This window comes from Notolepis coatsorum, assembly GCF_963971535.1.
Source record: "Notolepis coatsorum genome assembly, chromosome: 8".
Lineage (NCBI taxonomy): Eukaryota > Metazoa > Chordata > Actinopteri > Aulopiformes > Paralepididae > Notolepis > Notolepis coatsorum.
Genome location: NC_140172.1, coordinates 95,525,306 through 95,543,110, shown reverse-complemented (window position 1 = coordinate 95,543,110; position 17,805 = coordinate 95,525,306). Strand labels below are relative to the sequence as shown.

Below are 17,805 nucleotides of genomic sequence, written 5' to 3'. Positions count from 1 at the left end.
GTGGAGCTCTGGGATACATGACAAGTATCAAAGTTGAGGGAGATGTCCTGAAACAGGCCTCTGTGGTTTGGGGGGCCAACAATTAACATCTCAGTTTTATCTGCATTAAGGAGTAGAACGTTTTGCGACATCCACTTTTTGATGGCAAGCAGGCAGGCCTCAAGATTTTGTAATTGGGAGGAATCATTTGGCTTAATAGGTATATATAATTGGGTGTCATCAGCGTAAGAATTTAAGTTTATGCCAAATTTGCGTATAATATTGCCGAGGGGTAGCATGTAAATCAAAAATAGCAAAGGGCCCAGGACAGAGCCTTGTGGGACACCACATTGCACTGGGAGGGTCTCAGATGTTAAATCATTATTCTTCATTATTCTTCAGTTCTATCAGTTAAATAAGATTTAAACCAAGCAAGTGTTTGACCCCGAATGCCAACATGATTCTCGAGCCGACCTAGAAGAATCGAATGATCGATAGTGTCAAAGGCTGCACTGAGATCAAGCAATAAGAGCACAGAAGTTAGGTTTGAGTCAAGAGAGAGCAGTAAGTCATTTGTGACTTTGGTAACTGCCGTTTCGGTGGAGTGTAAGGCTCTAAAGCCAGATTGAAAAGATTCATTAAGATTATTGTTAGATAAATGGTCAGTAAATTGCGTTGCGACAATCCGTTCTAACACTTTGGATAGGAACGGAAGATTGGAGATGGGTCTGTAATTTTTCAAGATTAGAGGGTCGAGGTTCGGTTTTTTAAGTAGTGGTTTAATGACGGCTGATTTAAAGGCCAGGGGCACCACGCCAGTAGACAAGGAGGTGTTGAAGATATTGAGTAGGGCAGGGCCTAGAGTTGGGAAGAGTTTTTTTGATGAGAGTTGCTGGAAGAGGGTCAAACAGACAGGTTGTGGGTTTAGCCGCGCCAACCAATTTAGAGAGGGCACTAAGTGAGACGTTTTCAAAGCAGCATAGTGTATGGCTGGATTCAAAGTCAAGGGGAAGGCCCATCAGAGGTTGAGAGGTTGTTATACAGCCACTCCTCTGTGCCAGAGACATGCTCCCGAGAGGACACAAGTTCCTGTCTCTACCCACGTTTGTAGCCGCCTAAAGGTCACACCAAGACAAGCCCCCCTATTGGGAACCTGCCATCTTTGCCTAACCGGGGATTAATGGTTCCCAAAACACACAGACTGTCCAGCCTGTATTGACAGAGAGTGTCAATAAGGTATCAAACTTCAAAGCCTCAACACGAGCAATAACAAACTGAAACCAAACAAATTAACAAATCTCTTGACAAGAAATCTGCAAAAAAACAAACTGCTACTTTCCCCAAATCCCAAACAATCAAACACCCAAGACAAAGACCAAATCACATGTTACTCTCCAACTCTGGCATACAAATAATTAGGCTACAAACAAATTCTAGCCAACAGGCTACAAATACTAGCTCCAAACCCTCAGGTCACAGACACTAGTACAACCAACTAACTTTTTTTTTTTTTTTTTTAAATAACCCTTCTATATTTAGACAGAGCCCAAACTAATTGTCCCCACATGAACTCAAATACAAATGCCAGTGAAATTCCAAATTCCAAATGCTAGCCAAATTACCAAGCAAAATTTAACCACACTAGGTCAAATTACAAACAGTCAATTTCCAAATTTCTACAAAAGGTCCTACAAATGGCACGAGCCCCCATATGTCACAATCAAAGTGCCATAGTCAAAGAATTCAAAGTTGGTGTTGCTACAACCTGTCCTGGGAGATGGGAAAGCAGACAGAAGGGATTAGACAGGGGAACGTATATAAGGGTGCTGCAGGCAGTTCTCTGCACTGCACAGGTGCTTCAAATTGGGGTAACGACCTACCCACTCTACCATGCTCTTTGAGTCAGAAGACTCCCCATTGCAGGTAAAGTGGGGGTCGTCACATTATATACCACCTTTTATACATAAACTGCAGCTCAAAGTGCTTCACAACAGAAAAAAGACAGGCATAAAATGAGCACATAAATTGCAGACATATAAAATCACAGTTTTTCATATTAGGATCTAACATCCCAACAGGCCACATTGTTTATGGTTTGATTCAGTTTTAAAAATATACAATAATAGAAAGAGTAAGATAGAACAGAGTAAAATAGTGCAATAGTGCAGTGTAATAAGTATAGTAGAATAGAATACACATGAAATGAACACATAAAGTGCAGACACTTTTTACAGTGCAATAAAATTGTTCTGGATTACGGTTTAACAGTTCAAAGTCGTCTTTACTTTCTCTGTTTGGTATCCACAGTTTAAAACCTGACAGTATTCCCTCCTGTACTTTGACCCTTCAAACCTCCCACCCAGGACAAACCTCCCTCTCAGGGCACAGTCCCCTCTCTCAGGGCACAGTCCCCTCTCTCAGGGCGCAGTTCTAGGCCTGGGTCCTACACAGTTTTAAAGCCTGACAGTCTTTCTTGTTTGATACCCACACCGTTTAATACCTGACAGTTTTGAATCTGTAATAAAAAGTAATAGACAGAGTAAAATAGTGCAGTGCAATAAAATAGTAGAATACAGACTGTAAAAGTATGCAATAGTGCAATGCAATACAAAGTAAAGTAAAATAGAAGTGCAATAAAATAGAATGGACAGAGTAAAATAGTGCTACAGTACAATCAACAGCGGAGTGTATTAAAAGGCTATGGTGAAGACGTACGTTTTTAGCTTATTTTTGAATATGTTTACTTATTCTGTTTACTTAGTTAGTTCAGAGAGGACAGCAATGTGAGTCTGATGAACCATCATGTGAATTACTGTATGAGCATTAGTGAGTGTGGCAGCCAGGTTTGACCACGGGCAATCTGATGCCAGTGGAAGAATGCAGAGAGGAGCCATGTTGTCACGGTGGGGATGCACTCATCATTTGCATTCAGGCTTATCCCCCTATAGCTCAGTGTCAATATTAAATATTTACAACAGGCAAAATATATAATTAAATATTACTTGGGTCTACTTTGTTGTGTTTGAAAAACCATGTGTTGTCAGAAGAACATTTGTTAGATTAAGATTTAAATGTTCTTGTTAAGAAGCAACATATCAAATTTGGTGGCTATATCTATGAGTTAGTTGAACAACATACACACAAAAAAGCATTTAGCGTACAGGGAGTAGTCATTTTGAGAACATGGCTGTTAAATCTCTTTCAGTAGCTTTGTTTACATATGCAGCTGGTATTAAAACTATACATAGCTTAGTAACCTTTTATAGTTGTTTTAGATGATCGCATTATACAGTGGTGGCTGGTGAGGGGAGGCGCTATACCAAACATTTTGCAAACATGTAGCGAGGTATCACAATGTCACACACACACACGCGTGCACGTATTGGTGAAACCACACACTGAGTAGCCTACTGTGCACGTCAGAGCTTCGGCGAAACCACAAGGTACAAATATTTAAGTAGGTAGAGTACAACTATCACCATTGCCATCAATCAATATATGATCACAGTCAATGCAGCCACGTTTCCAATAGCGCCTTTTTTTTTTTTTTTATTCACTCAAAAAGAAACTCCAGTAAAAGTCCATACCATGGGTAGCTGGTAGCTGCATCCAGCTAGCCATATAGCTTCTTGTTAGCCATCACAAGTACCACCAGCTAGAAAACGACAGAGTATATCCTTCCTCTGTCTGTTCATGTTGATTGTTTCTGAATTGAGGAGATATCAGGCTGATGAGGTCGAAACTCTTTCACTCCAGTGTTCATCTCTCAAAATGTATTGTTTTGAGGGATTTACCTGCATTCAAGGTTGTAATGTCCTGCCTTCATGATCCATGGTAGCTACTAGTAAGCTAGCAAACTATCCGGACTGGGGGAGTGACAACACAGCAGGAAGGACCCTGCTTGCTTGGAGCGCTAGAAAAACACGCTCCGATTACATCATATTACATTATATTTGAACGCACTGATAGGCGAAATGTATTTGCTTGACCTATTTAATTGGCTGCGATGATACCAGTGCACGCCCACTGTGTGCGCGCTACGTCTCACCCAGCTTTAGAGGTACTCTATACCATATCAGACAGTGACGTCATGTGAATCACAAAACAATGATTTATATTTGATATATTAACGTTATTGTGCATTTGAAACACAAACACTTAAAATTAGTAAATATTATTCATTTTAAACATGTTTATTTTATTTTTAGGGGTCTAAAATTTAAATAAAAATAAAACATTTTCTTCTTCTCCTGCTCTCTTTACCAGGGGGGGCGGCGCCCCAGCGCCCCCTATCGGCAGGCCGCCACTGGCATTATATGTTTTATGAAACTACAACTACTGTAATATCCCAAAACGGACCTACCCACCTACCCCAAAATCATCCTTTTCACCTGTGGTGCCTCGCCTTAACCCTTTCACTACCACTCTACCAAATGGTTAAGCCTTTCACTGCGACAATACAGAAGGTTAACAATTTCACTGCCACACGACAAAGGGTTAAGCCTTTCACAACCACAAAACAGAAGGTTAACCCTGGTTAACCTTCTGTAGTGTGGTAGTGAACTGGTTAATCCAGCTATGTGGTGCTACTACAGTACGTGTGCAATTGATTCATCCTCATACAGATATCAACCTTCTTAAGTATGACTATTACGAGGAGTCGTCTGCGGATGTAATGTCATCTCTTTGACCCGATTGACCTCTCTCTCCCCCAGCGCCGACCTGCATTGTCTTGTTCATCTACCTCCTTTTCACACGCTTTTGGCTGATCAGCGTCCTGTACGCTGTGTGGTGGTTCTTTGACTATGACACGCCCTGGCAGGGTGGCCGCAAGGTGCCGTACCTGTGCAGCCTCAAACTGTGGGTCTACATGAGGGACTACTTCCCTGTCAAGGTGAGATGATAATGATCATAGATATATATAACTAGATGGTGCAAGGCGGAGTCTCCAGCGTAGTTCACCGGTGGCCATCTTGTCACATCTTAAGGACCCCCTCGAAAACGAGATAGCATATCTCAAGGGGCTTATCCTTCTAATAAATTTCAAATTTCACAGGCAGCACGCCCACTCATAACATGAATGTCTATGGCATTGGTGCACTATTGAAATAACCATAGCTTGCAAAATTTTCAACCGATTTTCAAACGGTTTGGTTTGTTATAAACGTCAGATGTAGTTATCATACTGCATACTTATAATGGACTTTCATATGAAAATATTTTCAACATGTCGAAGCATCATAGCCACGTTAATAACGTTTGTAATAAACCAGACAGTTTGTAAATTGTGTTAAAGTTAGAGGTTATATATGATTGCTAGTAACTGAGTAACTGTCTAACTATGCATAACTGTTTCCACTGGAGGGCGCTATAGGCGGAGCTGTTAACGTTACCGCCAGGTAGAGGGTATATAAACTGATGCCGACTCCCCCTCTGTCTCTTCCCACCTACCTCTCACGGAGAGGAGATCTCATGTGCTGCTGTTGTGAAATGTAAATAATAAACCATGCCGATTAAAGGCTAAAGGTAGAAACCATGCCTCATGAACATATTATTGTCGCCCCATAGCCAGTTCTGTCAACAAATTGGTTGAAAATTGAGCAAGCTATAGTTATTTCAATAGTACATGGGTGGTTGACGTGACATGGCATTTTTGGAGTCCTTAGTGTCAAAGATAAGTAAAATATATATAAAAGATGAAAAAATATATGAGAAAATGTTGTTATATTGCACAGAACATTTAGTATTATATGAATGCACAGAGCATTTATGCGAATATTGTTCCAGTTATTCAAAAATGTCAGCCAAATTAGTAAAAGCTCATGTACTATTGAAATAACTATAGCTTGCAAAATTTTCAACCAATTTACAAACGGTCTGGTTTATTACAAACGTTATTAACGTGGCTATGATGCTTGGACATGTTGAAAATATTTTCATATGAAAGTCCATTATAAGTATGCAGTATGATAACTACATCTCTGACGTTTATAACAAACCAAACCGTTTGAAAATTTTGCAAGCTATGGTTATTTCAATAGTACATGCACCATAGACATTCATGTTATGAGTGGGCGTGCTGCCTGTGGCAAGATGGCCACCATGTGGCAACGTCGGTCTCCAGCGCGGGTGAGTCATCTTAGCCTTTATATATGTCTATGTCTATGATAATGATAACTTTATGTAACGGAGGTACCGCAGTATATCCACAGTCACGGGTACAAGTAGTGACGTGGCTGTGGATGGTAAGCGGTACTGCAAGTAAACTCACTCCCCAGAGGCATCCAAACCCGGAAGCAAGAAGTGAATTCACTTCTTGCTTAGTGGTCTGTGATGCCGCCCGCGACGCGGGCGTCCGGGGTTCAACTCCCACTCAGGGCGATCCCTTAACAGGGGTCGAATCGACTAAAAAAACACAACGCAGACAAGATCACACCGGCTACATTTACATTAACCCTCCTGTTGTGTTACGGTCAAATCTGACCAGTGTACACCTTTCTGATGGTTTATTTCTTTCATCCTGATTGCCATAAGGCTTCAAGATATCCTCCGCTCTAGGCATCAGAACACACACAAAAAACAATGTTCACAACTTTTAGTGAAGGGTAGGTGTAACTGAGGGGTACAATTCCCTGACTGTATTACTAGATATGATACTTACTACCACTACCTTTGTACTTAATATTCGGCCACCCAGTACACGGCATAAATATATTATCATGAACACTCTCACGTAGATGAAACGGATCCAACACAAATGTACGAATTAGAAACAAGTCTTTATTGCCTACACAGCGATGGTGTGTAGACTAAACACTTAATCACTTAATTACATTTATGAATTGAAATAGTATGCACTTTTATGGCAAGGAGTATTCGTCGGTATATCAATAGATAATGTCCAATCTCTGAAGGCGTAGGTGGTAAATATACGACCTGGAATAGTTAAGGAATAACAGCAATGATACTTTAATGATTATAGGCTGGATACACTAGAGGGGGTTAATCCGGTCGATTGTAAGCCGACAGGAGTAGGAGGGGGGGGGGGGGGGTAGAATCCAGCTGCCTCGTCCGGCCAAGGGTATCCCAGGAGAACCCACTGTAGTGCCGTTCAATGCGCCGGCGATCCTTGGACCACAGATGAAAGCAGGTGGACTCTTTGTGGGCCGGCTCTCTCCGGTCCACGGGGGAGAGATGTGGAGAGACCTCGTCTTGCAGAGCGTCTCCTCACCTTGTGTCCTCTCCAGGGGGGGGGTTCCAACACACGGTAGTGTCGGTGGTCTTTATCCATAGAATAATCAAAGTATCCAAAGCATAATCCGTGCCTGGGAAGGCGGGCTGTCGTCGGTAGAATAATCCGGTATACAGGTCCACTCGCTCGTCGGCTCTGGGGCTCCTCGGGTGCAGCTTCACATAGGGTCAACCACCCTGGGTAAGCAGCCAGTTCTCTGCCCGAAACGATGGGGTACTGACTACGGTAGTATTCTCACCGCACGAAGCACTATATATTAACAGACTATTATTAGCTTTAATAGACTACGTCCAACTCGACGATATAGTGCCAAATATGACTATTCAAATATTAATATACACGATGTCTCAATACCGATGGTAGGCGAACTTGGCCTTACTCCCACACGTGGCATCGCGGGGAGGCTTTACGTCTGTGACTCTATTGGAGGGTAAGAAACTGGACTGAAAAGAAAGTCCTACTTTAGTAGCGCAGTATATATACGCACTGTGAACAAATAGTCCCATTAGTGGTGCGGTAGCCAAATTCCTACGCGGAACTAGGACTTGTTCGTACATGTCGAGCGGTACGTTTGAACTGGGTCTGAGGGGTATGGCAGCCTGGCCCCAAGGTCTCGACCAATAGTAGAATGGAGACTATTATGGGATGTTCAGTAGGCTAGAATGGATATTCAATGCATATTGTACAAGGAATATACAAGGGATATCAGGGAATATTAGAGAATATACAAATACAATTAAATATATATATATAAATAAATATATATATTCGGTTTAATCTGGCCCTTCACAACAGCCACCCCCTGAATAGGTCCCGGACCTAATCAGTTAAACGGAGACAGATTAATCGCGTTGTCTATTTACACATAAGGGTTTGCTGTAGGGGTCAGTCAACTTCACAAAGTCATAGGGTTGTAGGGTCATGGTCATCATCGATTGTGTCTGGGAGTCGAGGCAGTTCTATGAGCCTTGCCACGGGACGGGTGTAAGTGCGACCCTGGACGAGCACTTCAGCTGCTCGGACCTTGCCGTCGGCACCGGTGATCACTTTGCTTACGCGGCCGGCCGGCCACATAGCTCTGGGCAGTGATTGATCAATAATCATGACGACTGTTCCTTCTGTCAAATTGTCTCTCTCCTTTACCCACTTCTGGCGGGTCTGTAGAGACGGTAGGTAGTGCAGTAGGAAACTGTTCCAAAACTTGTCGGCTAATACTTGGCTGTACCTCCACATTCGTCGGCCGTTCGCTTCTTCAGGCCGGTACATTGTCTGGGGTAATGTGGGATCTAGCCGCCCCATCAGGAGTGTGTTGGGGGTAACTGGGTCGATATCCGCCACATCACTGGAGACATATCCGAGGGGCTTCGAGTTAAGTACTCCCTCAATCTCCGTGAGGACTGTCATTAGGACTTCTTCCGCCACAGTCTGGGCCCCAAGTACTGCGTACAGGGCTGTCTTTATGGAGCGCACTTCTCGTTCCCAAGTGCCACCGAAGTGGGGTGCGTTTGGGGGGTTGAATTGGAAATCAACCTGTGCTGGAGCGAGGTGGGTCTTAAGTTCTGGGCCCATAGCTTGGAAGCTCTCTCTCAGCTCTCTTTCGCCGCCTTTGAAGTTTGTCCCATGATCGGACAATAGGGTAGACGGTCTTCCTTTCCGTGATGTGAATCTACGGAAGGCCATAAGGAATGAGTCTGTGCTCATGGTCGGGAGAAGCTCGATGTGTATCGCTCTGGTGGTCATGCATTTGAATACAATACCCCACCGCTTCTCGGTTCCTCTTCCTTTCTTTATGTGCAGCGGGCCAAAGCAGTCCATACCCGTTGAGTGGAATGGCTTGTCACCGATTCGGAGGCGACATGGAGGAAGGTCAGCCATCCTTGGTATGCTGGGCTGCGCGCGCCACTTGCGGCAGTCTAGACATGTTCGTTGGAAGCGTCGTACCGCCTCTCTTCCTTGTAGGATCCAGTAACGACGTCTGATTTCCGCGAAGACTCTTTCTGCTCCTGCGTGATGTACATCCTCATCGTATTTCTTTATAATCAGCTCTGTGACCTTGTGTCGGCTGTTCAATACGATCGGGTATTTAATGTCATCCGGTAGATTGGGGGCTCTGCGTAGGCGACCACCCACTCTGATGAGGGTGTGAGCGTCGCTCTCGGGGGCCAGATGAATTAATCTGCTGTCGGATGGGACGGGCTTTCCTCCCTGTAGACAGGCCAATTCATCGGGGAACGAGTCTCTCTGGGCTCGCTGCAGTAGAAGCAATTCTGCTTCCTCGTAGTTAGCTGCTGACATATCAGCGGGGGACTTGCACTCCGGGTGGTACCGCAGGAATGTTCTTTGTTGTGCACTCTCTATGGACGTGCAATCGTTTATGTTAGGGTCGGTGGAGGCTACGGTGCTCAATCCACAGAACACAGACTTCTTAATTTCCACCTCCTCTGGACTGGCTTCCCTCGGGATAGGCATGGGCCACTGTCCTTCCGGGAGTCTTAGGAATGCGGGGCCGTCACTGTAGACATTGCGACGGGTGAGGTCATCCAGGGGCATCCCCCGGGTGATGACGTCAGCTGGGTTCTGTTTTGTATCAACGTAGCGCCACTCTGTTTCTCCGGTTAACTCTTCGGTTAAGTCTTGAATCTCGGTGACTCTGACTCCCACGAAGACTTTGTACTTGCATGAGTCCGATTTGATCCAGGCGAGTACCGTCGTGGAATCTGACCACAGGATTGTTCTAGACACCGGTATGGTGAGCTCACGTTGGATGAGCGTGGCTAGGTGCGCTCCGGCTAGGGCTGCGCAGAGCTCTAGACGTGGGATAGATTGTTGCTTGCGTGGGGCTACTCTCGAGCGGGCGAGGACAAATGCTGTGTAGATCTCTCCCCCTTGGTCTTGGGCCCGCAAGTAGGCCACTGATCCGTATGCGACCTCTGAGGCGTCACTGAAGACGTGCAAGTCCATTTTACATGTCTCTGGCCTCACCTTGGGTGGGAAGTAGCTTCGGCGCATATTAACGCCTGGGAGTGAGTGGAGCTCCATCTCCCACTCTCTCCAGGTGGATGCAAGGTGTGCGGGAATGGGGTCGTCCCAGCCCTGGTCCTTGTCCCACAATGCTCGTACAATCATTTTTGCCCTGGTGGTGTACGGTAGAATACATCCTAGCGGGTCATATTGTCGGGCGAGTGTTGTGTACACACTCCGTCTGGTGGTCGGCGCCGCCGCCGGCCTTCCCTGCTCCGTAGTCAGGGGCTTGTGTCTGTAGTGAAGCGAATCTGTTTTGAATCGCCACACCAATCCCAGGGTCATCTCCTGGGCTTCTCCCGGGATTGTAGCCATCCAGGTCTCGCTGCTGGCTGCCTTGTCCTCGGAGGAGAGGCTGCGCAGTACTTGCGGATCGCTGCTGGCCCACTGCCTGAGATCAAAGCCGCCTTTGATCAATGAGGCGCGGAGTTTAATCAGGAGAGCCTCGGCTTCTTCCTGGGTTGAAAGGCTTTGTAGACAGTTGTCTACGTAGAAGCTGTTCTTTACGCTGTGTCGGACCTCTTCGTCCGCTGCTGGGTCCTCTGCTACATGTTTCTGTAGTGCAAATGTCGCACAGCAGGGGCTGCACGTCGTTCCGAAGGGGAGGACTTCCCATTGGTAGATGGCTGGGTGCTCATCTCCTGGCTTCTCTCTCCATAGGAACCGTAACAGGGGCTTGTCCGCCTCTACTAATCTCACCTGCAGGAACATTCCTTTAATGTCCCCGCTGATGGCCACCTTTTCCTGGCGGAAGCGGAGTAGAACGCCGAGTAGGGAGGGGCCGAGTGTGGGACCGGGCAGTAACTCTTTATTCAGATTTTGGGATCCGATCTGGTAGCTGCAGTTAAATACTATGCGGTCTTTACCGTTGTGATGGACCTTGTGGTGGGGCACGTACCACGATTCAGTGGTCTGGTCAGCCTCTTTAATGTCCATCTTTGTGACGTGTCCCGCTGTGATGAGCTTCTCAATCTCAGCGCGGTATACACTCTCTTGGGCGGGGTTCTTGGCTAAGCGCCGCTCCGTGTTCAGCAGGTACCGTTCTATGGCGTCTGTCTTGGCGTGGAAAGTAGGCATTCCTTCTCGCCGCAGGAGTGGCGTGGCGTATCTCAACACGCCGTTGACCGGGACTCTCTTGGTCCCTGTCTCGAGGAGGTGAATGGCGTAAATGTCATCTTTAGAGCGAATGTCTTTCTTTCCATTCTTAAAGGGCATTTGTTCCAAGCTCCATAGCCGCTCTACGTGTTGCAGGAGTGCGGTTTCTCCCTCTGTGACTCGGGAGTGGAGACATCTAGTGGCTGTACTTCGGTTGAGAGATTTGGCGAGCGGGCCTTGGAGAGTCCATCCCAAATGGGTCTCGACTGCTGCAGGACAGCCTCGGGGTCCGGTATGAACCCGGTCTATCGGGACAATGAGGTCTGCATGGTCGGAGCCTATCAACAGGGTCGGCATAGCATTGTCTATGAGCGGGATCGGTAACTTGCGCAGATGTGCATATTTCTCCATCAGCTTGGCGACGGGGTATGTGTACCGCGACAGTCCTATTTCTTGGCTGGTGAAAGCGTCTGCAATCTGGTACCGTCGCTCAGGCTGGCCGCTTGCTGCGATAGAGAATGAGACATTCTCGCCCTTTATCGTCTTCAAATCTCGTCTTATTGTCCGAATTGTCATTTGGGTTTCGCTCCCCCGCAGCCCTAGCTGGGCCGCAGCGGAGGCGAGCAGCAGGGTCTTCTCTGACCCGTCATCGAGGACGGCGTAAGTGTCCAGGACTTTATTCTGGTAGCTTAGTGTCACACGCACTACTTTTAGGAGTACTCGGGCTCCACTGCTGCTGGCGGGATCGATGTACATGACGCTCGCTTTGCGGCTGGATGGTGCAGGTGAAGGGCGCCGTCTGTTACTGTCGTGAAGTATGTCCAGATGGGCTCCATCGCACTTGGTGCACCTTTTCTTTAAGCGGCATTCGGCTGCCATGTGTGAGCGCGCACAGCGAAAACAGCGCTTGTTGGACTTTATCCATTGACCTGCTTCCTCCGCGTTCAGCTTGGGGAAGGAGTCACATTGCGCTAGCCAGTGTTCTTTCTCACAGTAGGGGCACACTATCTTCCACTTCTCCGTTCTGGAGGGGGTACTGTGGCTCCTGCTGCTCGGTACTGACTCCGATTGGTGCATCACAGTCACCGATCTTCTTCCATCATTTAGTCGTCTGGTTCCTTCTCTGGAGCCAGGGGTGCTCCGTCCGAATGTATCTAGCCGTAGGCTGCTGACTTCTCTCGCCAGGAAGTCTGCTAGATCGAGGAGGTTCGGTTCGGGGCCATTCGGGTCTCTGTGGTCCCTCTGCCGCCTAAAGCGCTCCTGACGAGCGGGCGGCAGCTTCTCCAGGATCCTTTCCACATTTGAGTTGGCGTAAAGTTCATACTTCCCCTTCTCTCTTTGCGCTCCCAACATCCCTACCAGGGACTGCACTCTGATGGACAGGTCGTCCAGTGCTCGATTGTCTATTGCTGGGGGTAAGCGGTCGATGTGTCGGATCTCCTGGATCACGTAATCCCATATGCGCCCATACCTCTGGTCCAATGCTACCAGCGCTGCTGTGTATGGGGTGGTGGAAGTCGCGTAGGCGAGCGCTATATTATGTGCGCGGGGCACCTTTAAGTGCTGCAGTAGGATGGCGTATTTGTGGCGTTCATCCAATACATCCACCAACATGGTCTCCAGACACATGCAGAGTTCTGTATACTGGGCCCGGTTCTCTTGGGTGAAGTCGGGTACCATAGGCGTGCCAATGTATGACGCTGACTGTGGATACATCGGCGAGCGTTGGGGGAGAGGCCTCCTAGGCGAGTCTCCTCCCGCTTCTTGGTATGGGCTGGTACCGGCAGTGTACCATGGCCCGCTTGTCCAGGTGCTGTTCCTCGGTGCGGGTCGTGCGTCGTGCTCACCCGTGTATAGAGTCGGGGGTCTGTAGCGCAGCTCCGCGGGAGTATAGCCTGGGCTGTACCGGACCTCCTGGTCCGGTAGAGTACTGTGCTGTCTTCGGGCGTGGTTCTCCTCCTCTTCCTCTTCGTCTTCAGTTAGGTCATCCAGTGCTTGTAGTCTCTGGTTTAGCCTCTCCACAGGATATGCTGCTCCTTCCCGGTTGCTAGGTCTCGCTTGGACCGGTGGGGGGAGGTGGTCTGTGGGGGGTATAGACCTCGTCTGTTGGTCAAGTTCAGGGTTGTTTACTCGGCTAGGGGATGCCGCCCTGGAGGTGTGTCTAGACGAGTTCCTGGAGCCTCTGGCGGAGGGAGAGGGTGTTGTCCATCTGATCAACTGTTCTATTAGTTGCGCTTGCTGTCTGTCGCGCTCTGCGTCCCGTTGAGCACCGGCTCGTTCTCGGGCCACATTCTCTTCCATCTGAATGCGTCTTATTTCTAGACGTATCTGCTCTTCTTCGCTCCGCTGCTGGATCTGCAGTCGGTCGCGTTCAGCAGCGGCGTTCAGGCTGATGAGGAAGGCCTGCTGTAGGGTCCTCTCTGCCTCGCTGGGAGAAGGCGGTTGTATAGGGGAGCCTTCCCTCGGGGTACTCCTTGCGGAGCCTTGGAGCTCTATCTCCACGGTGCTCTCCCCGTCTTCTTCCGTGCCGAGTTCTCTCTCGGTAGTGTTGTATTCCTCCCGGGACTCATCAGGGACTACTTCTTCAGTACTGGCGGGGTGTGAAGTCATGTCTGGTTCCCACTGGTCCCCACCGTGAACTTGGTCAGTTACATTAGAGCCCGTAGGGGCCTCTATGGTCGGGGTAGTCTGGGCGTTGGGGTTAGACATACTTTTACTTTCTAGTTTTACCGCGTTTACTGTTAGTAGAAGACTAGGTTGTTGACTGACAGCGTAAGCCTCTAAGTACTGAGGGAGCCGTCGTTCGCGCTGCGGGCGTTGGTTAGGAGGATCGTTTCGTGGAGTGTTCATCATAGGCCATTTCAATATTAATAACACTATATTAATATTACACTAATTACCATCCGGCTCGAAGGACCAATTGTAACTGAGGGGTACAATTCCCTGACTGTATTACTAGATATGATACTTACTACCACTACCTTTGTACTTAATATTCGGCCACCCAGTACACGGCATAAATATATTATCATGAACACTCTCACGTAGATGAAACGGATCCAACACAAATGTACGAATTAGAAACAAGTCTTTATTGCCTACACAGCGATGGTGTGTAGACTAAACACTTAATCACTTAATTACATTTATGAATTGAAATAGTATGCACTTTTATGGCAAGGAGTATTCGTCGGTATATCAATAGATAATGTCCAATCTCTGAAGGCGTAGGTGGTAAATATACGACCTGGAATAGTTAAGGAATAACAGCAATGATACTTTAATGATTATAGGCTGGATACACTAGAGGGGGTTAATCCGGTCGATTGTAAGCCGACAGGAGTAGGAGGGGGGGGGGGGGGGGTAGAATCCAGCTGCCTCGTCCGGCCAAGGGTATCCCAGGAGAACCCACTGTAGTGCCGTTCAATGCGCCGGCGATCCTTGGACCACAGATGAAAGCAGGTGGACTCTTTGTGGGCCGGCTCTCTCCGGTCCACGGGGGAGAGATGTGGAGAGACCTCGTCTTGCAGAGCGTCTCCTCACCTTGTGTCCTCTCCAGGGGGGGGGTTCCAACACACGGTAGTGTCGGGGGTCTTTATCCATAGAATAATCAAAGTATCCAAAGCATAATCCGTGCCTGGGAAGGCGGGCTGTCGTCGGTAGAATAATCCGGTATACAGGTCCACTCGCTCGTCGGCTCTGGGGCTCCTCGGGTGCAGCTTCACATAGGGTCAACCACCCTGGGTAAGCAGCCAGTTCTCTGCCCGAAACGATGGGGTACTGACTACGGTAGTATTCTCACCGCACGAAGCACTATATATTAACAGACTATTATTAGCTTTAATAGACTACGTCCAACTCGACGATATAGTGCCAAATATGACTATTCAAATATTAATATACACGATGTCTCAATACCGATGGTAGGCGAACTTGGCCTTACTCCCACACGTGGCATCGCGGGGAGGCTTTACGTCTGTGACTCTATTGGAGGGTAAGAAACTGGACTGAAAAGAAAGTCCTACTTTAGTAGCGCAGTATATATACGCACTGTGAACAAATAGTCCCATTAGTGGTGCGGTAGCCAAATTCCTACGCGGAACTAGGACTTGTTCGAACATGTCGAGCGGTACGTTTGAACTGGGTCTGAGGGGTATGGCAGCCTGGCACCAAGGTCTCGACCAATAGTAGAATGGAGACTATTATGGGATGTTCAGTAGGCTAGAATGGATATTCAATGCATATTGTACAAGGAATATACAAGGGATATCAGGGAATATTAGAGAATATACAAATACAATTAAATATATATATATAAATAAATATATATATTCGGTTTAATCTGGCCCTTCACAACAGTAGGTGTTTTATTCAAACTTAATAACAACTTAACTCTGGGCAGCCATAGAAAATTAATGCGTGATACTATAATCAAGCAAAGTACTAACTACAGGGTATTCTCAAAATACTTCCCAAAGGTCAGTGAATACCACGATCACAACACCAGAGGGAGCTCCACAAATCATGTAAAACCCAGATTCGGCTCAAACAAGGGACTAAACACGTTTCGCAATTATGCCACATCAATGTGGAACGCCCTACCCAAAGCTGTAAAGGAATGTGAATCACTACCCACTTTCAAAAACACTCTCAAAAAACACCTACGGGAGACTGCAATTCGAAACTGGCCCCTACAAATGTCCTAACCCAGTTGTACAGTAAAGACCAAGTATGGCCTTGTCAGTATTCCAATGTACAGCCCCACCCAACCCCACCCCACCTACCCAACCTCCTCCAATGTACAGTTTCTATGTCAAATGTATATACACCCTTTTTCTGGATTTATTTTAGTATCACAAACAGTACTGTATTTGCAAATCTGGTATGTCATAAATGTATAGATGTAGCAGTACTGTCTATCTGTATGTCGTGTGTGTCATATGATGAATTTAAAATGGGGGACCCTGATGTAAACAAGACGAAAGTCTTTCTCTGGTCTGCATCCCCTTAACAATTGTATGTATTGAGCTGTACTGTACTGTACCCATTCTGCAATCTGTTAATAAACTTTTCAATCAATCAATCAATCAATGGGCTACATGGTACTACAGGTTACTACAATGATACTACAGAATACTACATGATATTACAGGGTATTACATGGTACTACATTGTACCACAGGGTGATACAGGGTACTAAATACAGGAAGATGTAAATAGTTGATAGATGATTACACAAGGGACTCAGTTATTTTTACTTTGTATTTTTTAATTCTGTCTTGTATTTTAAGCGTCAAGAATAGTTGAGTATGTTTGGCTTTGTGCTGTGTGTATGTGCATGTTGTTTTGCATTTATATGTGTATGTATTTTGAAATCTTGCACTCTTTATGCTGTGTGTCCTGTGCATGTTGTGTGGCATTTTACGTGTATGTATATTTTGAACTCGTGCACGGTTTGTATTTCATGTTTTTTGTATATACTACAGATGAAAATTTGCTTCAAGTTTCAAGTTTCAAGTTTTTTTATTAGTTGTCATACAGAAGTACAGAATACTTTTATACAAAATGCTTCTTTCTGTTACTTTCCAGGGACTGTGCTAGACAAAAATAGATAAGTATAAAATAAGTATAGCAGTATAAAATAGAAGTCAAGTACGTAGACAAAAGTGTTCAGTATATACATATATACAATGTACAATGCAGAGTAGAAGTAACTGAGTTACAATACAATATACTATACAGTACAAAGCAGAAATGGGATGAGGTACAATTTACAGTAAGGTGTAATGAGGTATGGGTTGTTGTTGGTGACAGGTATAGACAAGACGGGTTGTTATGGTCACGTCATTCACAAATGGGTCACGTGGTGTTGTAGTATGAGTAAAAGTCAGCTGTGCACCGGCGGGGTTTCAGGTATTGGAATGATGAGGGAGTGAACGGGGAAGTCATACTTTGCTAACCGCACGTTACACAATATTAAATCAAGCTGTGATTTGCTTTTAATGACGTTACTATATCAACTGCTTTTAATCGCAATAAAGTAACCAAACGCAGTATCCTGGAGCAGTGATTTCATGACAATCGGTGTGTCTGGCAGGTAGAATTATTTCCCCGGTTTAGTCTCTCGGTGACTCCATAAATGTTTGGATAGTCGCCATACAGTTGTAGTGCAAATTCTTTACCAATTAATATAAAGTGTGTTTAGGTGTTCTAAAGTGGGTAAAGTGGGTGCTGCAGTGAGTTGTTTGTTTAAAGTGAGTGTGTGCGTGTGGATGTGTGTGCTGTGAGTGCATTTGATGGTTGTTACATAGTGTTATTGTTCGTTGAGCATCCTGATGGCCTGGGGATAGAAGCTTCTTCTGAGTCTCTCTGTGCTTGCCATGAGACTCCGGTATCGCTTGCCTGACCGCAGCAGTTCAAAGAGGCAGTTGTTTGGGTGGCTGGAGTCTTTGATAATT

The 17,805-nt window shown here is 46.3% G+C and overlaps 1 protein-coding gene across 1 annotated transcript in view; it reads left to right on the top strand.

Annotated features, from left to right (window-relative positions):
* Nucleotides 1-17,805, top strand: part of mogat2 (monoacylglycerol O-acyltransferase 2) — a gene marked incomplete at both ends in the record, with an annotated part of 98,190 nt that overhangs the window by 14,871 nt on the left and 65,514 nt on the right. Inside the window, one exon of the mRNA XM_084319680.1 lies at nucleotides 4,695-4,873. Coding sequence (XP_084175806.1) covers nucleotides 4,695-4,873 — 179 coding nt within the window. The remainder of the gene's footprint in view (nucleotides 1-4,694; nucleotides 4,874-17,805) is intronic.